At 35.8% G+C, this 22660-nt stretch overlaps 1 protein-coding gene across 1 annotated transcript in view; it reads left to right on the top strand.

The window, feature by feature from the left end:
* CFAP91 (cilia and flagella associated protein 91) overlaps positions 1-22660 on the top strand; it is a 108695-nt gene that overhangs the window by 15578 nt on the left and 70457 nt on the right. Inside the window, exons 4-6 of the mRNA XM_007449144.1 lie at positions 883-966; positions 2068-2124; positions 15093-15274. Of these exons, the coding sequence (XP_007449206.1) occupies positions 883-966; positions 2068-2124; positions 15093-15274 (323 nt within the window). The remainder of the gene's footprint in view (positions 1-882; positions 967-2067; positions 2125-15092; positions 15275-22660) is intronic.

Genomic DNA, 22660 nt, shown 5'->3' on the forward strand with positions numbered 1-22660 from the left:
TACAGGGACTTCCCTGGTGGTCCAGTGGTTAAGACTTCACCTTCCAATGCAGGGGGTGCATGTTCGATCCCTGGTCAGGGAACTAAGATCCCACATGCTTCGTGGCTAAAAACCCAAAACATAAAACAGAAGCAATATTGTAACAAATTCAATAAAGACTTTAAAAATGGTGCACATCAAAAAAAAAAAATCTTTAAAAAAAGATGTACAATTGTGATGTTATACCTAGACCAATTGAGCTCAAATTCTCTTTCTTAAGCCCTTTGACCAAAACAAGCCTGATTCAGGAGCAATGGTTATAGGTTTATTGGTTAGTAGATGTTCTCCAAAGGTTGGAGTGCATATGTATATTAAGTGATAACTTACCACCAAAGGTAGAAGTGAACGCGTTTGTTGTTTCTTTGATTCATCTTAGAAATTGCAAGTGTACTTTTCTGCTAGTATCCAAATACAGTTTTTGGACACTTGCATCCAAGGCACCTTCAGAGACAGATCTCTTGAATTGCTTATTCTTTTAAGGAATATTTACAAGTTCATACCTAGTAATTTTCTTTTAAAATGCTACCTTACAGCCTAGACATAAAACTTCATTTTTTAAAATTTTGTAATTCTCATGTGCCATTAACTAAAAGTGAGTAGTTTCGTATGTGAGATTTCATAAGTCTACTCATTTATTAGCTTTCAGCTCCACTTGTTGGCTCCTGGTTTCCTGGCTCAGGGAAAGTAACTATTCTAGTCTGAGATGTAGAACAGTAAGATGCATGTTATAGAAGACTTTGCTCTCAGTCTGAGCTACCTGTGTATACCCTACTTTATAGACATATAAATATGAATTGGAAATTATATGCTAGACTTGAATAATGTTTTCCTGCTTCGTTTTAGAACTGACACTTCTTTTCAGATGCCTAAAGAAGTTTATGAAGATCCTGATGTTACTGGAAAGAATCGCTATAAATATTTTGAAAGGTAGAAAATAATTACTGTGAATATGAGCCCTAGTATTGTTAGAGACCACTTTGTAATAATGATAGCAGCTCTCATTTTTAAGTGCATGCAGTGTGCCAGCCATCACTTTATAAGTGCTTTACATATACAATATCAATTTTCAGAACAGAAATATAGGATAAGATATATTATCCCTATTTTATCAGTAAGGAAGCTGAGACCAAGAGAGGAAAAGTAAATTGCTCAAGGTCACATAAATTAGCAAGTGGTAGAGTTGGGGTTCCAACTAAGTCTGCCTGGCATTAGAGGTACTAATTGCAAATAAGATTGTATATTTGAGAACAAAATGAAGTTATCCAATGAAGTGAGATAGAGCAAAGACACCATGACATCCATAATGCAGGGGAAAGTGTTAAAAGAGGGCACATAGGTGAAATTTGCTCTCTCTGTGTGAATGTTGCCAAAACCAACATGGTCAAAAGATTCACTTTGTTTCATTTGTGGGTAATACTCATGTGATAATCATACACTCAGGTCAGATTAAAATAAGATGAGGATTTCCCTATAGGTCCTATCTGAGTTAGGAAAATAGTCTTGATGTTATATCTACATAAGCTCATTTGAGAAAAGTAAACTTGTAGTCCACATTATGCTGATTTTTTTCAGAGAAATGTTAAATTCTTAACATACTGTACTCAATTCCTAGACTTTTGGGGGGAAATTTTTTAAAGTAAATCATTGGGAATTTCAGAATATCTCAGGGAACTTGAGAAGTTGCTGGGGACTAATGACCAGCTGAAGCCCAAGTATAGGGCACTGTTTCTCAGAGTATGGCTTGTTTCCCATCTTCAGAGAACACACTGGGATATTTATTAAAAATGCAGATTCACTGGCTCTACCTTGTGTCTACTGAATCTCCTGGGCTAGACCTGGGAATTTGAATTTTAAACAAGAATCTTCCCACTCCCCAGTGATTTTTGTGTATGCCAAAGTTTGAGAATTACTGATATATGAAGTATTCAAACTCACTGATTTCAAGGGACAAATATTAACAATGGAAGAAAGCTCAGAGAGCACACAATGCAAAAGTACCACACATTTGTGTTTTCCTTTCTCCCCCAGGCCTTTCCTTCCATTTTATCGACAGATGCCATTCAGTGTTGTTTTTGCATCAACCAGGTAAGTAACCATTATTTTAAAACTTTTTTTCCAGTTTATTTTATTTATTATTTGCTTCCATATTTGTTTCCAGAGGATAGTTGTCTAAATCAATATTTTAAACTTTGGATCACTAACGATTAGAAGGTCTTCTAGTGGGTCATGAGCAGCATTTTAAAAAACAAAATAGAATAGAAAATCACCAAGAGCATCAGACATATTGAGGGTAGTTTTTTTTTTTGTTTTTTTTTGTTTTTTTTTTTGCGGTACACGGGCCTCTCACTGTTGTGGCCTCTCCCGTTGCGGAGCACAGGCTCTGGACACGCAGGCTCAGCGGCCATGGCTCATGGGCCCAGCTGCTCTGCAGCATGTGGGATCTTCCTGGACCGGGGCATGAACCCGTGTCCCCTGCATCGGCAGGCGGACTCTCAACCACTGTGCCACCAGGGAAGCCCGAGGGTAGTTGTTTTTTGCTTATAACTTTTGTTTTGAATAGATACATACATATGCTCATCTAATTTTTGCCATACACTTTCCCATGTCAATATAACTTAAAATTTCTATAGGAGAAAAAAATCCAAGGTATTCTTGAAATGAAACAGAAAAGAAACCTTTTTTAAGGTCTCAGATTTCTGAATAGAAAGTTAGATAGGGCTTGACTTTCAAACATGCATTTAAAGGATATGGTTACTCTTAATGATATAGCATCTTATGAATAGGATATATGTTATCAAAGGTCTGTAATCCTCAATATAAGTGCCAATTATGATCCCAGTTCCCCTCTAATTTTTTAAGACTGTATATGGATACCTTTGGCTCTTACATGGATGGAGGAAAGATCCTCTGCTCTCCTTCTAGACAGAGCAACTTTGTGTATTGTCACTTTACCTGGGGACAACTGCAGACTTGTTTTCTATGAAATGCTTTGTATGAGCAAAAGAGAAGCTATAAGACAGGTATCTCCCTATAGATACCTTTGGTAATTCTTTAAAAGCAGGCTCACTGGATCTCCTGCTTTGGAGGTCATAATCACATTAGGTCTAAAAATTGTTCAGTTGATTGTGGGGAGTTCTCAGGTCTACAGTGATGAAGACTGGGCCCCTCCACTCCTTCCTAACTAATTGTGACGTAAGGGATAGATTTCCTTTGAGAGTTAAAGCATGACAGTTGACATTCTAGATAGTCTCTTTCTTTCTCAGAAGTTTTAAAGAATGAATCAGTAACCGTCTGTGACGTCAACTCTGGAATTCTGGCAGCATTGAGTTTCTGAGTGGTGAGGATAAGTCTGCCTTATGGTAGCAAGTATGGACTTGTCTGGAGACAGCTGGCCTTCTCCAGCCACACCCTTTCCATGGCTAGCTGTTGGAGCTTTTACTCTGGATTCTATGTAAGCATCTTGGTGAAGAGGATAAAAAGTAATATTTTTAAAATGTTCAATAGTGGTTTCCAGTTCCACGTATAAGGTGCTTGGAAGTTGCTATTAACTAATGATTTTAAAAACAACCAGGAAAATACAGGGAGTAATAGCTACCCAGAACAGAGATTCGTGAGTAGAAACTGCCCTGAGAACCATTCCTAGGTAGGAAAACCTGAACTATAATTGACAAGTTGCTGGAGATTCAGTGTGGAAAATTCTGAGAATGAAAAGCTCCAGGAGGACCCAGTCATGGGGGCTCCCACAATTTTGTGATTTACCTCCAGGAACTCAACCAGGTTCTCACAGTAAATATTGGAGAAAAATCCCCCCATGCTTCTGGCAGGAGGAGGGAAAAAGGAACCACTTTGAAATATGCTAGAGCACTCTGTTCTTAACAAGGCCAGCTGTCAGGAGAAACTAGTGAACCAGAGCCTAACCTGCTGGGGTATTATCAGAGCCTAACTGAGAGGGGAGGGAAATACCCAACTTCAGTCCCCTTTTGCCATCCTGCCCCACCTAAGGGGGAAGAAAAAACTGAAAAAACACTTATGAAGCTCATAGTTCAGATGCATAGGCTCACTGAAAGAAAGACCTAATATATGAAAATAGAATGCTTTCCCCTCCCCCCACACCTTACCACCAAATTACTAAAGACCTATTTACAGTTTTTCTTACTCAGTACATCATGTGTAGCTGTAAGAAAAAAAATTACAAGGCACACTGAAAGGCAAACCCACAATTTGAAGAGACAGCATAAGCATCAGAACCAGACATGGCAGGGATGTTGGAATTATCAGAAAAGGAATTTAAAACAACTATGATGAACATGCTGAGGGCTCTGATGGGTGAAGTAGACTTCAAGCAAGATCAAATAGGCAATGTAAGCAAAGAGATGGAAATTCTAAGAAAGAACTAAAAAAAAAAAAAAAAAATGCTAGAGATCAAAAACACTGAAACAGAAATGAAGAATTCCTTTGATAGGCTTGTTAATAGACTGGACATAGCTGAGGAAAGAATTTGTGATCTAGAGGATATCCATACAAACTTCTAAAATTGAAAAGCAGAGAGAACAAAGACTGAAAAAACCAGAATATCCAAAACCTGTGGACAAATACAAACATATAGGACGTGTATAATGGGAGTACCAAAAGGAGAAAAAAGAAAGGAACAGAAGAAATATTTGAAACAATAATGACTGAAAATTTCTCCAAATTAATGTCAGATATCAAACTACAGAGTCAGGAAGCTCAGAACATCAAGCAGGATAAATGTCAAAAAAGCTACACCAAGGCATATTATATTCAAACTAAAGAAAATCAGAGATAAAGAATAAATTCTGACAGAAGCCAGAGTACAAAATTACCTCACCTATAGGGGAGCAAAGATAAGAATTACATCTGACTTCTCAGAAACCATGCAAGCAAGAAGAGAGAGAAGTGAAAATTTAAAGTGTTGAGAGAAAAAAAATCAACCTAGAATTCTGTATCCTGCAAAATTATCCTTCAGAAATGAAAGCAAAATAAAGACCTCAGACAAACAAAAATTGAGGGAATTTGTTGCCATTTGTTGCAAGAAATGTTAGAAGTTCTTTAGAGAGAAGGGAAATAATATAGGTCGGAAACCTGGATCTACATAAAGAAAAGAAGGGCATCAAAGACAGAATAAATGAAGGTGAAATAAAAACTTTTATTTTTTAACAGTTTATTCAAAATAATGACCACCAGGGCAGAAATAGAGACACAGATGTAGAAAATGGATATGTGGACACAGGGGTGAAGGGGAGGGTAGGATGAATTGGGAGATTAGGTTTGACATAAGTACACTACCATATGTAAAACAGATAGCTAGTGGGAACCTGCAGTATAGTACAGGGAGCTCAGCTTGGGTCTCTGTGATGACCTAGGTGGGTGGCATGGGGGGAGGTGGGAGGGAGGTCCCAGAGGGAGGGGATATATGTATACACGTAGCTGATTCACTTGGTTGTACAGCAGAAACTAACACAACATTGTAAAGTAATTATACTCCAATTTAAAAAAAAAGGAAGACAATGGAAGACAAATCGTGGGCAGTTGGTTTTTCCTCTTTGACTAATTATTAAAGGAGCCTATTCATTAAAACAAAAATAATAATAAGAGCAACAATGTATTTGATTATGTATGCTCATGAATATATCATGTATATGCTTATATATAAGTGAAATGAATGACAGCAATAATAAAAGAGATGAAAGGGAGGAGTGAGGATTATTTTGTTATTATAAGGTACTTACACTGCTTGAGAAGTGATATAGTGTTATTTAAAAGTGGACTTGGATTAGTTGTAAATGTATATTGCAAACTGGGACAATCACTAAAAAAGTAAAAAATAAAGGGAAGTATAACTGATATGCTAATAAAGAAGAGAAAATGGAATCATATAAAACGTGGTTAAAACTACAAAAAGACAGAAAAAGGGTGGAAGATAAAATAGGAACAAAGAACAAGTGCAACAAATAGATATGGTAGATATTAATCCAACTATCAATAATCACTTTGGCCATCAGGGGTCTAAATGAACCAATTAAAAGACAGATATTGTTAAAGTGGATCAAAAAACAAGAACCAACTATATGTTGTCAATAAGAAACCTACTTTAAGTATAAAGACACATATAGATTAAAAGTAAATGGATAGATTAGAACAGAATAGAGAGCCCAGAAATAAACTCATGTGTTTATGGTCAGTTAATCTATGACAAAGGAGGCAAGAATATACAATGTAGAAAAGACAACCTCTTCAATAAGTGGTGCTGGGAATACTGGACAGCTACATGTAAAAGAATGAAATCAGAACATTCTCCAACACCATATACGAAAATAAACTCATAGACCTAAATATAACACCTGAAGGCATAAAACTCCTAGAAGAAAACATAGGAAGAACACTCTTTGACATAAATTGTAGCAATATTTTTTTGGAACAGTCTCCTAAAGCAAAGGAAATAAAAGCAAAAATAAACAGATGGGACCTAATTAAACTTAAAAGCTTTTGCACAGCAAGGAAAACCATCAACTAAATGAAAAGATAGCCTACTGAATGGGAGAAAATATTTGCAAATGGTATGACCAATAAGGGGTTAATATGCAAAATATATAAATAGCCCATATGACTCAACATCAAAAAAACCCAAGCAACCCAATGAAAAAATGTGCAAAAGACCTGAATAGACATTTCTCCAAAGAGGACATGCAGATGGTCAGCATGAACGTGAAAAGATGCTCAACATTGCTAATCATCAGGAAAATGCAAATCAAAACCACGATGAGATATTATCTCATACCTGTCAGAATGGCTATCATCAAAAAGAACAAAAATAAAAAATGTTAGCCAGGTGGAGAAAAGGGAACCCTCCTACGCTGTTAGTGGGAATGTAAATTGGTGCAGCCACTGTGGAAAACAGTAGGGAGGTTTCTCAAAAAACTAAAAATAGAACCACCTTATGACCCAGCAATTCCACTCCTGGGTATATATCCGAAAAAAACAAAATCACTATTTTGAAAAGATACATGCGCCCCAGTGTACAATTGCCAAAATATGGAAGCAGTTCAAGCATCCATCAACAGATGAATGGATAAAGAAAATGTGGTGTGTGTGTGTGTGTGTGTGTATATACATATATATATATATATAATGGAATACTACTCAGCCATAAAAAAGAATGAAAATTGCCACTTGCAACAACATGGATGGACTTGGAGGGTATTATTCTAAGTGAAGTTAGTCAGGCAGAGAAAGACAAATACTGTATGATATCACTTATGTGTGGAATCTAAAAAATGCAACAAACTAGGCAATATAAGAAAAAAGAAACAGACTCATAGAGACCAAGCTAGTGATTACCAGTGGGGAGAAGGAAAGGGGGAGGGGCAATATAGGAATAGGGGATTAAGAGGTATAAACCATTATGTATGAAATAAGCTACAAGTATATATTGTACAACACAGGGAATATAGCCAATATTTTATAATAACTATAAATGGAGTATAACCTTTAAAAATTGTGAAATACTGTATAGTACACCTGTAACATATACTATTACACATCAACTACACTTCAATTAAAAATGTAAAAAAAAAAGAACAAAAGTAAATGGATAGAGAAAACTATAGCATGCTAACACTGAAAGAAAGCAACAATAGCTATAATAATTTCAGACAGAGCAGACTTCAAAGCAAGGGAAATTATCAGGGATAAAGAGAGGCATTACATAATGACACAGAGGTCAGTTCTCCAAGAAGACATAATAATCCTTAATGTATATGTGCCTGATGACAGAGTGTGAAACTACATGTGGCAAAAAGTAATAGAATTACAAAGAGAAGTAGATGAATCCACTATCACCTCCTGTTGGAAATGGATACATCTAGCAGACAGAAAATCAGTAAGGCCCTAGTTGAACTTAACAATACCATTAATCAGTTGTATATAATTGGTATCTATAGACTACTTATTCAACAACAGCAGAATGCACATTCTTCTCAAGTTCACATGAAACATTCACCAAGATAGCCACATTCTGGGCCATAAAACACACTTTAATAAATGTAAAAGCATAGAAATAATACAGTGTCTGCTCTCAGACCATAGTGGTAATTAAGAATAGAGAGAGAACTGAAAATCCCCAAATATATGGATATTAATGTATTTCTAAATAACATATAGATCAAAAAAGATATATCATGGGAAATTTTAAAATATTTTAAACTAATTGAAAATGACAATACAAATTATAAAAATTTGTGCAATGCAATGGAAACAGTGCTTAGTGGGAAATTTATAGCATTGAATGCATGTATTAGAAAAGAAGAAAGATCTAAATCAATCATCTAAGCTTCCACCTTGAGAAACTAGAAAAGGAAGAGCAAATTATATCCAAAGCAAGCAGAAGAAAAGCAGTAATAAGAATTAGAGCATAAATCAATGGAATTTTTTTTTCAAGTGTATGGAGAGTATACACCATGTACTTTTTAAAAAATATTTATTTATTTATTTTGGTTGTGCTGGGTCTTAATTGCAGCTTGTGGGATCCTTAGTTGCAGCTCATGGGCTCCTTTAGTTGTGGCATGTGTGCTCCTTAGTTGCTTCTTGCAGGGTCCTTAGTTGTGGCATGCGAACTCTTAGTTGCGGCATGCATGTGGGATCTAGTTCCCTGACCAGGGATTGGACCTACATCCCCTGCACTGGGAGGTGGATTCTCAACCACTGTGCCACCAGGGAAGTCCCATAAATCAGCAGAATTGATCAAGGAAATTGATAGAGAAAATAAGTGAAACCACAAAGTTCTTTGAAAAGATCACTAAAACTGATAAGCCTCAAGCGAGGCTAACTAAGAAAAAAAAAGAGGACACAAACTATTAATATCAGATATGAAAAAGGATCCCCTTTTCAGAAATGAAAAAGGATCACTGCAAATCCCATGGCATTAAAAAGATAATTAAGGAATATTGTGAATAACTCTATGCCTACAAATTTGATATTCTAGATGAAAAGGACTAATTACTTGAAAGGCAATTTGCCAAAACTCACAAGAAGAAACAGAAAATCTGAAAAGGCCTATATTATTATGAACAAATTTTTGAATCAGTAATTAATAACTCTCTAAAACATAAAACACCAGGCCCAGATGGGTCTGCTGGTGAATTCCACCAAACATTTAAGGAAGAAGTTATACCATTCTCTGCAGTCTCTTTCAGATAATAGAAGCTAACTCATTCTTTAAGGCCAGCATTACTCTAATACCAAAACCAGGCAAAGACATTAAAAGAAAACTACAAACCAACATCTTTCATGAATGTAGGCATGAAAATCCTCAACAAAATATTAGCAAATCAAACCCAACAATGTATAAAAAGAGTTATATACCACAACCAAGTGGGATTTATCCCAGGTATGCAAGGCTGATTCTGCATTTGAAAATCAGTTAATATTATGCATCACATCAACAGGCTGAAAAAGAAAAATCACATGATCATATTACTAGAGGGCAGAAAAAGTATTTGACAATATCCAATACTCATTCATGATTAAAACTCTCAGTTAACTTGGATTAGAGAGGAATGTCCTCAACTTTATAAAGAATGTGTACCAAAAACTTACATCATACTTAATGGTGAGAAACTCAAAGCTTTTCCACCTAGATCAGGAAAAAGGCAAAGATGTCCCCTCTCGTCACTCCCTTTCAACATCATACTGGAAGTCCTAGCTAATTCAATAAGACAAGAAGAAGAAATAAAAGGTATACAGTTTGGCTTCCCTGGTGGCGCAGTGGTTGAGAGTCCACCTGCCGATGCAGGGGACTCAGGTTCGTGCTCAGGTCCGGGAAGATCCCACATGCCGCGGAGCGGCTGGGCCCATGAGCCATGGCCGCTGAGCCAGCGCGTCCGGAGCCTGTGTTCCACAACAGGAGAGGCCACAACAGTGAGAGGCCCGCGTACCACAAAAAAAAAAAAAAAAAAAAAAAAAAAAGAAATAAAAAAGGTATACAGTTTGGAAAGGAAGAAATAAAACTGTCTTTTAGCAGGCGACATATTCATCTATGTAGAAAATATAAAAGAAATTACTGAAAAAAAAAAGAAAACCTCTCCTGGACCTAATAAGTGATTATAGCAAGGTTGTAGGATATAAGGTTAGTATACAAAGGTCAGCTGCTTTCCTATATACCTATATAGAACAAGTGGAATTTGAAATATAAAACACAGTGCCATTTACATTAGCATCAACAAATGAAATACTTAAATATAAATTTAATAAAATATACACAAGATCTATTTGAGGAAAACTACAAAACTTTGATGAAAGAAATCAAACAACTAAATAAATGGAGAAATATTCCATGTTTGTGGATAGGAAGACTCAATAGTGTCAATATGTCAGTTCTTCCCAATTTGATTTAGAGTCCATGTAATCTCAGTCAAAATCCCTGAAAGTTGTTTTGTGGATATTGCCAAAGTGATTCTAAAGCTTATATGAAGAGGCAGAAAACTCAGAATAAGCAGCACAATATTGAAGGAGAAGAACAAAGTTGGAGGACTGACACGACCTGACTTCAAGACCTACTGTAAAACTTTTATAATCATGAAAGTGTGGTATTATGGAAAGAATAGACAAATAGATGAATGAAATAGAATAGAGAGCCCAGAAATAGACCCACATAAATATAATCAACTAATCTTTGACAGAAAGGACAGACAATACAATGGAGAAAGGACAGTCTTTTTAAACAAATGATGCTGGAACAACTGGACATCTACATGCAAAAAAATGAATTTAGGCACAAACCTTACACCCTCAAAATGATCACAGACTTAAATGTAGAATACAAAAATATAAAACTCTTAAAAGATTACATAGGAAAAAAACCTAGATGATCTTGGGTATGGTGATGACTTTTTAGATACAACACCAAAGTCATGATCCATTAAAGAAATAATGGAAAATCTGGACTTCATTGAAATTTAAAACTTCTGCTCTACAGAAGACAATGTCAGTAGAATGAGAAGACAAGTCACAGACTAGGAGAAAATATTTGCAAAGGGCATACCTGATAAAGGACTGTTATCCAAAATAATCAAAGAAGTCTGAAACTCAACAGTAAGAAAACAAAAAACCTGATTTTAATAAAGGTCAAAGACCTTAACAAATACCTCACCAAAGAAGATATACTGATGGCAAATAAGGATATGAAAAGATGCTCCACATGATGTCATCAGGGAAATGCAAATTAAAATGAAATACTGCTATACACTTGTTAGTATGGACAAAATCTGGAACACTAACACCACCAAATGTGGAGCAGCAGGACCTTTCATTTTTGGTGGGAATGCAGAATGCTATAGCCACTTCAGAAGACAGTTTGGCAGTTTCTTACAAGACTAAACATACTCTTACCATATGATTTGGCAATCCTGCTCCTTGGTATTTACCCAAAGAGGTTGAAAACTTATCTCTACAGAAGAACTTGCTCACAGATGTTTATAGTGGTTTTATTCATAATTGCCAAAACTTGGAAGTAACCAAGATGTCCTTCAGTAGGTGAATGGATAAATAAACTATGGTACATTGAGACAATATAATATTATTCAGCACTAAAAAAAAAATGAGCTTATCAAGTCATGAAAAGACATGGAAGAATCTTAAATGCATATAGTTAAGAGAAGGAAGCCAGTCTGAAAAGGTTACATACTATATGATTCCAGCTATATGACATTCTGGAGAAGGCAGAACTATGGAGATTATAAAATGATCATTGGTTGCCAGGGGGTTGGGGGGAATGCGGAAAGGATGAATAGGAGCACAGAGGATTTTAAGGGTAGGGGAAATACTCTGTATGTTACTATAATGATGGATACACGTTATTATATATGTATACATAGACATATAAGGATTTGTCCATACCCATATAATGTACAACACCAAGAGTGAACCTTAATGTAAACTGTGGACTTTGGGTGACTGTGAAGTGTCAATGGAGGTTCATCAATTGTAACAAAGCTACCACTCTGGTGAGTCATGTTGATAATGTGTTCGGCTATGCGTGTGTGGGGCAGGGGGTATATGGGAAGTTTCTGTACCTTCTTCTCAATTTTGCTATGAACCTAAGATTGCTCTAAAAAATTGCCTTTAAAAAATGCAGACAGTCAATAGAGTTCATAATAACAAAACAAGATTTGCTAGCTTTGTGAAGCTCCTCTTTGTATGCAGTTCAGTTGGGGCTGGAAGGGAAAATCTAGAAGACTGTAGATGTGGCAGACAGTACATGTTCTTGGCAGTGGCCCTTAGTAGAGGAGGAGGGGCCTGGATGGAGGGAATAGAGCAGCAGTGGCTGCTGTAAAGATACCAAAGCCAGACTAAGTAAGGCTGAGGATGGGATCCAGGACAAGGCAGGGCTCAAGCCAAGTAGGAAGCAGATATGGAGTCTTTCTGGCATTGGGTCCCGATCGAGGTTGGGCAGAGGTGGGAAAGAGATTTCTGCTCTTTCTTATTCACATTTTACTCTCCTCTAAAACCAACTGAAATGGAGAGAAAAAGAATAGGTTGGAGAAAAATAACAAGTTGGTTGGGAAAGAAACTGTACTATTAAGTTACATAGGACTTTTGTCAAAGTAGCATTCCTCCTTTGCATCCTATCCTCAGACCCACCTAGAAGGGTCCCAAGTCAGCAGAAAGCTTAGTCAGGATTCCTCAGGCTTTACCATAATCCTAGAACATTTGATCAGATGGGTCAAATGTGAAATTATTTAATTTAGAAAACAATAATTTATTCTCTTGATTCAAGCTTACAGTGTTATAATATTCATATGATCTGTGATGATAAAGATAATTTGAAGTTATTTCCTCAAGTAGAATTTTTATAGTAGCATACTTTCTGCTGAAAACTTAAGAAACTATATGTACGTACTTATATTGTCTACATGTGTTAGAAATTAATAGCAACTGCTGAAAAATGATTTCAATGCCTGTTAGAATTCAGCATTAAAAACAATTTAAAGTACTGTTCCATCACAGGTTGAAATGCCAAATAGACACTTCTTTCTAATTGGCTTGAAATGCATTTTTCCTTGAGTTAAGCTGTACATGCTGTGCTCATGTATAAGCACCTCCCCTTGCCTTTGACTTTTTCATAATGGAAATCTCTCTCTCTTTTCCCATTATTTATTGTTTGTGTAATATAACCAATTCTTCAAAATGATATATTTTAAATGGAAATGGTTATATATATTTTTTCTTATTTTATAAGTAATATATATACAGGTTAAAAAAAGTTAGAAAATTCAGAAGACTATAAACATGAAAAAAATTCTGTTACCCTACTATCCAGAAATAATTGCTTTTATTATTGTGTATCCATCTAGGCATTTTTATGTGCCTAATAACAGTCTTTAAAAACATAAAAATGTATTCCTAATGTACATACTGCTTTATAGTGTTGTTTTTTCTACTTTACTTTGGATCATAGACATTTTTGTTCATTCATAAATATAGATTACATTGTAACTTTTAATAGCTGGATAAATTCCATTATAGATGTGCCATTTTTTAAAAAACAGTTTTTCTACTGATGGTGATTAAGTTTGTAATTTTTTTTAAAAGAGTCACATGAGTAGATTGGGAAGGGTTTCTATGGAGTGTTGTTTAGTCAAAAAAGCAAGACACAAAAACGTATTTATAGTATGATTTTATATTAGTCAAATGATAAAATAACACTATATTTGTGTATATTTGTGTCAGTGTAGAAAATAAGTGTGCAAAAAATATGGAAGATATAATTCAAGGATACAACTGAGATACATACCCTAGATACTGGGTATATAGAGAAGGTACTGCTACAAGTGGATAAGGAAGAAAAAGGATTGAGGGATGCAAACTCAAAAGCACAAGAAAGCACTGCACTAAAACATTAAACCATATGTGCTGTCATACTTATTGTTTAAGAAATTATGTGTAAGGGTGCGCATATATTTAAGTGAATTAAAAAGTTTTTTTGTATTTAAAAATAGAATGAAAAAAACAAGGGTGAAAATAATGGGTCCAAGGTTGATGCCTAATGACTCCAGGTATAATAACCATGTTTTAAAAATAAAATTGTCCATTAAAAAAAGTTTTTTACTCCTATGAGACTTTATAAACATGTCTGCATATATCTTTTTTTTTTAATATTTTTCTAATTTTAATTATGCTTTACTATTTGACTTACATGCTGTTTATGATTGTATTAATTTTAAATTATTCTTATTTTTTTAAACCCCACATTTGTTTATTTATTTATTTATTTGGCTGTGTTGGGTCTTCGTTTCTGTGCAAGGGCTTTCTCTAGTTGTGGCAAGCGGGGGCCACTCTTCATCGCCGTGCGCGGGCCTCTCACCATCGCGGCCTCTCTTGTTGCGGAGCACAGGCTTCAGACGCGCAGGCTCAGCAGTTGTGGCTCACGGGCCCAGTCGCTCCGCGGCATGTGGGATCCTCCCAGACCAGGGCTCGAACCCGTGTCCCCTGCACTAGCAGGCAGACTCCCAACGACTGCGCCACCAGGGAAGCCCCTGCATATATCTTTGCACACTCATTGAATTATTTCCTACAATAAATTCCTAGGAGTACAATTGCTGGGGTAAAAGGTTATCTTAAGGGTTTGATATATATTGATAAGTTACCAGTTAGTTAGGTTGTACCTATTTGTATTTCCATCAGCAGTTTATGAGAATGTCTGTTTCTTCACAGCTTCATTGATGCTAGGTACTTTCACACTTTTAAATCATTGCTTATGTTATATAATAAAATAGCATCTTGCTGTTTTAATTTACTTTTCTTAGATTACTAGTTATGTTCATTATCTTTTCATATGATTGTTAGAAGTTTTACTTTTTGTTTTCTGGACTGTCCTTTACCCATTTCTCTGGGGCTATTTAACTGTCTTATTGATTCACAAGGGCATTTTATATAGAAAGACTGTTTAACTCTTTATCATATATGTTTCAAAACCTATTGATAGGTATAAAGTGATTGTATCAGGTTTTAATTTTTAAAATGATTTTCTCTTTTAGGGCAGAGCCATATACTTTTCCTCCTCCTTCCACTAAGTACCTCCCCATTCCTTCAAAGTATACTGTGGGCACTCAGACTGATTATCGCGATGCCGAAGTTCAAACAGACCCGTATTCTCCAGAATACATAGTATGTCAGGATTCCATCCCTGAACTGCTGACCCTGGCTACTCTCTCATGGGGTGAGTTGGTAATTCTTTTGAATATTTGCAGATGACAGTCCTGATAACCACACGTGATACTGAGTTCTTGGAAATGACACACATAGAGGCAACTGTGGTTTAAAGTATTGCTATTTAAAGTGTCTTGCTCAGTAGAGCTACTTCATAGACTCACACATTTTCTGATAAATTTGTTCAAAGGTATTTACGCCCTTTTCACTGTAAGGAGGCTTATTGTCCTTTTCCCCTGAAGCTGAATTTATATTTCGGCTTAATTTTGTGGTTACTTTGCTGACAACTCCCCTCCCTCTTCTCACTGTTTCTCACAGTGAATCAGTTCTTTTTCACTGAGGCATTCATACTCCTTCTTTACACATAAACCTTTCTTGAGTGTATAATACTGAATGCCTATTCCAACATATGTAATAATATTATCTTTCTTTGCTAAAATATCTTGCAATTTATCAAGGCTCTCATATACTTTATTTGATGATTTGGATGATTTCTTTTGATATTATCTCTGAAATGCTAATATCTTCCAGGCTCAGAAATTCACTCTCAGAGTATAGAAATTCACTCCGGTCTAGGCCCTTATTATGTGAAACTGTAAAAATTAATAAGAGAAGGGACCTTTAGAAACTATTAGGCATTAGCTTATTGAACTCACTTGATTGTGGCTGGGAAACTGAGAAGGTCATGGAGATAGTTGGTACACTGTAATGATTTTTATTAAAATGAGATTACTTTTGTTTCCCCAATGTAATTAATTGCTGTGATCAATTCTGCGTCACAGGCAAAGAAGATGTTCATATCTGAGTTCTAGTTTTGATTCTTGTTTCCTGGCCCAATTTATGAATCCAGATTAAGCATTCTTGACACCCACACTTTAAACCAGAGGCTCTAATTTCAGGCCTAGATGACAGGTTAAAAGTATGCTGAAATCTTTCCCTCTGCTCTGAGCACATAAAAGACATATTATAAAGATTAATAACCACACTTAAAAGAAAGGAAGAAAATTTCTATAGTCTAGAAGTGGAGACTTCTTCCTAAAAGAAAGAAATAGCTGGGAACCTGTGATGGTAAGCAGGGACTCTGAATGGTGGGGAGAAGGTCTGAGTTACCTGCTTAAATTAAAGGAGACAGAAACTTTTCTCCTGCCCACAGATAGGATTGAAGCCCAGTGCCTGCCAGTCTAAGCCAAGTGCTCCTATCTGGGGCCTTGGGCTTTACCTCTTGGTGTGACAAGGGCTTAGCATTGAGCTGCAGGAGGACCAGAACCAGGACATCTAAAACAAGAAATCTGGGCAGGGGCTCAGAAGTGCTTCACTTGGTAAAAGGCCTAATCTGGAGCCCTGCCACTGGCAGCTCTGGGGTTGAAGTGTCAATAAAAACCCCTATGAGTTAGGCCTACCTCCTCATTGGTGAGGCCCTGGGCAGAGGTTCAGATAGAGGCCCATATACTATTGATATATGCATAGATGTTTAAAAATTATAAATCAAGCCACTATCTGTTAGATAAAATACATTCTATATTTTTCACAAATAAATCTTTCTAAAAAGTTGAAAGGACAAATGTACATTTAAAATTCTTCGACTCTTTGGGATTGCATGCTGGAATGTGGCAGCAATGGGAGAGGCTGCCTAGTGGCCTGCCCTTTTCTCTGGCTCTGTTCAACATCACAAGGGGCCTGTCATGCATGTATATGATTGCCCCACCTTGCTTCTCCATTTTCTGTTTACACATCCTTGCAAACAGCTGCCACTTGGCTATGCCTTGGGCTTAAGGGTGAACAAACAGCAGCATATAGTCTGCCCTCAGGAGTCTGAATCCTGGGAAGAGGCCCATGTAGGTTTTGGAAGTGGGCTTGGGGCAATTTATGCATGGAATTCCAGGCCCTCTAAGAGCAGGAGTACTCCAGGTGGGCATTTTGTAGCATTATCTTTAAAGTGCTGTGGGAAAATAATTCCAAATCTAGAATTCTTATACCAGCCAAACTGTTATTCAGTGAAGGTGAAATAAGGACACTTTCACAGGATAGGACGTTTCATAGGTCTATCTCATAGGATATTGTAAAGATTAATTTAAATTCATTTATGTAATGTGCTTAGACCAGTGCTTAGTATGTAAATAAGCATTCTATACATGTTAGCTATTAATCTGAAAAGGAAGAACAGAAGGACATACTTCAACAAGAAGAAAAATAAGCCCAAAAGGAAGAAGCAGTGTTTAAGAATATGATGAGCAAAAAAAGAGAAAAATATGTAATTAAAAATTTAAAGTGTTGAGTTTTTACAAATGATACTTAAAAAAAAAAAAAAAAGAATGAAGCAAGTACTAAAACTCTAGATCAGGATTAGCAAACTATGGTCCATAGTCCAGTTTGGCCTATTGCCTTTTTTTATATGGCCTGCAAGTTAAGGATTTTTACATTTAAAAATGGATGAAAAAAACCTATTTTGTGACATGTGGAAATTATTTGTACTATTTTGTGACATGTGAAAATGATATGAAATTAAAATTCCAGTGACCCTAAAAAGGTTTTATTGGAATACAGCCAAACTTATTTGTTACGTAGTGTCCTTGCCTGCTTTTGCACTGCCATGCAGAATTGAGTAACTAAGAGACTGTGCGGCCCACAAAGCCTCATATATTTACTCACTGGCCTTTCACAGAGAAAGTTTGATGACTTCTGCTCTAGATCAGTCCTTTTCAGACTTTTGCATGAATAAGAATCATCTGGTGAGCTTGTTAAAACACTGATTCCTGGCCCCATCCCAGAGATTCTGATTTACTAGGTCTGAGAAAGGGTGGAGAATTTGCATTTCTACCAAGCTCTCAGATGCTGCTGCTACTCCTGGTTTAAGAACCACATTGAGTACTGGAGTTAAGAAGAAATAAGAATAAAGCATGCGAAAATTCTATTTTCTTTTGGAGAGAGAGTAATACTAATTAGCTTTAGACTTTATTAGAAAACTATGAGTGGAAATTTCTAGGTTAAAAAATTTATGTGTAACCTCTGGAAAAAAGAGAAGAAATATATCATTTCACAATTGGTAAAGGGGAAAAAGAGGAAATAACAGTAGAAATGGGGGAAAAACGCAAAGAAAAAACATGATAAATAGAAAATGCATAGTAAAGTGTAGGGAGCCGCGGAGTGGCTGGGCCCGTGAGCCATGACCGGTGAGCCTGCGCGTCCGGAGCCTGTGCTCCACAATGGGAGAGGCCACAGCAGTGAGAGGCCCGCATACCGCAAGAAAAAAAAAAAAATATATATATATATATATATAATAAAAGTGACTTAAACTTGCCTATTAAAAAATTCTGGGATTGAATTCATTAAAACCCAGAAAAAACAGCTTGCTATTTATAAAATAGCATTATAACTTTGAAAATAAAGGAGTGGAAAATATACTGAAAGCTGACCCAAAGAAAGCTGGTGTAACAATGTTAATATTAGACCAAAGTTAATCAGAAAACAGTAAAAGGGATAATGAAGAACATGAAATAGTTATAAAAGGAAAAACCCACCAGAAGTTATATCTGTTATGAATTTGAATTTACTCTGCATAGACTCAAAATATAAAGCAAAACTGATTGAATCACAAGGAGAAATGGACAAATTCCTATTCACAGTGGAAGATTTTTTAATGCTCCTCTTTCAGATTAAGCTATCAAAAGTTAGGATTTAGGTGATTTGAACAAGATGATCAATGTATTTCACATAAAAGACTTTGCATGTGGTAAGGCATGGCGACACCTGCTGTAGATCTGATTATGCATTAAGAAACTGAATGTGGAAATAAACTTGGCTGTAGCATTTCAGGGAAATAATTATGGTTCTGGGCTCCTTTGAACTGGCAGATTTCTCACTCCACATTTATAGTCATTTGATTTATGAGAAAGATGCCACTATATTCAGTGGGAAAAAGGAGGTCTTTTCAATAAATGTTGATGAAACAGTTAGATATCCATGTGCAAAAGTGAACTTTGATTCTGATTTCTACCTCCAGGCAGTACTGGGAAAAACAAACAAACAAACCCAACGTGTGTGTGTGTGTGTGTGTGTGTGTGTGTGTGTGTGTAAATTGATAACCTGATTCTAAAATTAATATGGAAATGTGAAAGGGTCAAAAGTAGCCAAGGCAAATGTGAAGAAACAGAACAGTATACACTATGAGATACAAAGACTTACTTTAAAGCTGCAGTAATTACACAGTGTGGTATATTCTCAAAGGTACACAAATAGATCATTGTAACAGAATAGGGAGTCCAGAAATTAACCCACAAGTAGATATCATCTGACTTAAGACAAAGATGATACTACAGTACACTAGAAAAAAAATGATCTTTTTAATAAATAGTGCTGAGTCAATTAGATAGTCATCTTGAAAACAGTGACTCGATTCCTAGTTCACACCATAAACTGAACCAATCCCAGATGTCTAAATGTGAAAGGTGGAAAAAAAATTTAGAAGGAAACATAAGAGAATATTTTCATGATCTTGAGTAGGCACAAATTTTATTAAATAGAACAAAAAATGCTAACCATAAAGGGAAAATTAAGAAATTAGATCACATTAAAATTAAGAACCTCTGTTCACCAAAATACATTAAGATAGTGAAAAGTCAAGCCACATATTGGGAGAAGATATTTGCAATACCTACATATGACAGAAGACTCATATCTAGAACACATAAAGAAATCCTACAACAAGAAAAAGACGACCCAATAGAAAAGTTAGCAAATGATGTGAGCAGTCACTTGATAAAACGGGTTTTCAAATGGCCAATCAACATATGAAACAGTGTTCAACCTGATTAGTCATCAGGGAAATGCAAATTAAAATCTCAGTTTGATACTACAGATATACCAGAATAGCTAATGTTAAAAAGATTGATATTACTAAGTGATGATAAGGATTTGAAGCAAAGAGAATTTCATATACTGCACGTATATATTGCAACCATTCTTTGGAAACTGGTAGTATCTTCTAAAGCTGACACAACACCTACAACCCAGGAACGTCATCCCTCACTATATACCCAAGAAAAGTGAGTACTTAGCTCTACGGTAAGAAATGCATATATGACTTTCACCAAGAGACAAGTGCAAGAATGTTCATAGCAGCACTATTCATAGTAACTCTGAACTGAAAACAACCCAGATGCCCATCAACCATAGAATGGATGAATAACCTGTAGTATGTTCACACAGGGAAATAGTATATAGTAACGAGAATGAAAGTACAGCTACACATAACCACATGGGTGAATCTCACATAGATATTGCTGAGCAAAAGAAGTAAGACACTAAAGAATACCTACATTTTGATTTCATTTATATAAAGCTCAAAACCTATCAGAACTAAATTAATATGTTAGGAATCAGGCTGGTGGCTATCCTTGAGGCAAGTAGAGACTGGGAGGGAGTATGATGGGCAATCTAGGGTTCTGGTAAATTCTGTTCCTTGATCTGAGTGCTTGTTATTTGGGATGTTCCTTTGTGTGCCTTTCTGTGTATATATCATACATTAGTAGAATGTTTGCATAAAAATAAGTGAAAAATAATGACACAGTAAAAGGTTGACACTGAAAGCACTAAGAAAAAAATCGAGTGCTATGTGCCAAGAACTGTTCCAAGTGCTTTATGTTTTTAACTTATTTAATCTTCACAAGTTAAGTAAATAATAAATTTTAAATCAGAAACCAATAAGAAACCTTAAAAAGGCAAAAGAATTGGTCATTACGATCATAAATTTTTTGGATAAAGATTAATAATATACTGAAACTTCTTGTGGGAAACATCAAGACCAAAGACAGAAGTTGCAAATAAAGAGTATTAGAATTGGAAGAGGGACATACTATAGACTAAACGATTTAGGGACTATAAGAGAACACTATGCATCACTATTGCCCTACATTTAAAAACTAAGATTATATTAGTTTCAGGTATACAGCATAGTGATTTTTTAATAGATTATACTCCATTTAAAGTTATTACAAAATAATGGCTGTATGTCCATGTGCTGTATAATATATCATCATTGCTTATCTATTTTATACATAGTAGTTTGTATCTCTTAATCCCGTACCCCTGTCTCGTCCTCCCACCCCTTCCCTCTCCTCATTGGTATCCACTAGTTTGTTTTCTATATCTGTGAGGTTGTTTCTGTTTTGTTATATATGCTCCTTTGTTTTATTTTTTAGATTCCACATGTAAGTGATAACATACCCTATGTCTTTCTCTGTCTGGCTTATTTCACTGAGGATAATATGCTCTAGGTCCATCTACATTGTTGCAAATGGCAGAAATTTATTCCTTTTTTATGGCTGAGTAAATTCCGTTGTATATATACACCACATCTTCTTAATCCATTCACCTGTTGATGGATTCTTGGGTTGCTTCCATTTCTTGGTTACTGTAAGTAATGCTGCTATGAACATTGGGGTGCATGTATCTTTTCAAGTTAGTGTTTTTGGGTCTTTTTTTGGGGGGAGGGGATATATACCCAGGAGTGGAATTGCTGCATCATATGGTAGTTCTATTTTTAGTTTTTTGAGGAACCTCCTGTTTTCCATAGTGGCTGCATCAATTTTAATTTCTACCAGCAGTGTACAAGGGTTCCCATTTCTCTACATCCTTCCCAGTGTTTGTTATTTGTAGACTTTTTGGTGATAGCCATTCTGACAGGTGTGAGGTGACATCTAATTGTGGTTTACATTTCTCTGATGATTAGTGATGTTGAGCATCTTTTCATGTGCCTATTGGCCATCTGTATGTCTTATTTGGAAAAATGTCTCTTCAGCTCTTTTGTCCATTTTTTAATTGGGTTGTTTGGTTTTTTAGATATTGAGTTGTATGAGCTGTTTATATATTTTGATATTAACCACTTGTCAGTTACATCACTTGCAAATATTTTCTCCCTTTCAGTAGGTTGTCTTTTCATTTTGTCAATGATTTGCTGTGCAAAAGCTTTTGAGTTTAATTAGGTCCCATTTGTTTATTTTTCCTTTTGTTTCCTTTGCCTCAGGAGACAGATCCAGAAGAATATGGCTATGATTTATGTCAGAGTGTTCTGCCTATGTTTTCTTCTAGGAATTTTATGGTTTCAGGTCTTATACTTAGGTCTTTAGTCCATTTTGAGTTTATTTTGTATATGTTGTGAGAGAATGTTCTAATTTCATTCTTTTACATGTATCTGTCCCGTTTTCCCAGTACCATTTATTGAAGAGACTGTATTTTCTCCATTGTATATTCTTGCCTCCTTTGTCATAGATTAATTGATCATAGGAGTATGAGTTTCTGAGTTCTCTATTCTGTTCCATTGATCTCTATATCCGTTTTTGTGCCAATACCATGCTGTTTTCATTACTGTAGCTTTGTAGTATAGTCTGAAGTCAGGAAG

Source organism: Lipotes vexillifer, unplaced genomic scaffold (assembly GCF_000442215.2).
Source record: "Lipotes vexillifer unplaced genomic scaffold, Lipotes_vexillifer_v1.1 scaffold999, whole genome shotgun sequence".
Taxonomy (NCBI): Eukaryota; Metazoa; Chordata; class Mammalia; order Artiodactyla; family Lipotidae; genus Lipotes; species Lipotes vexillifer.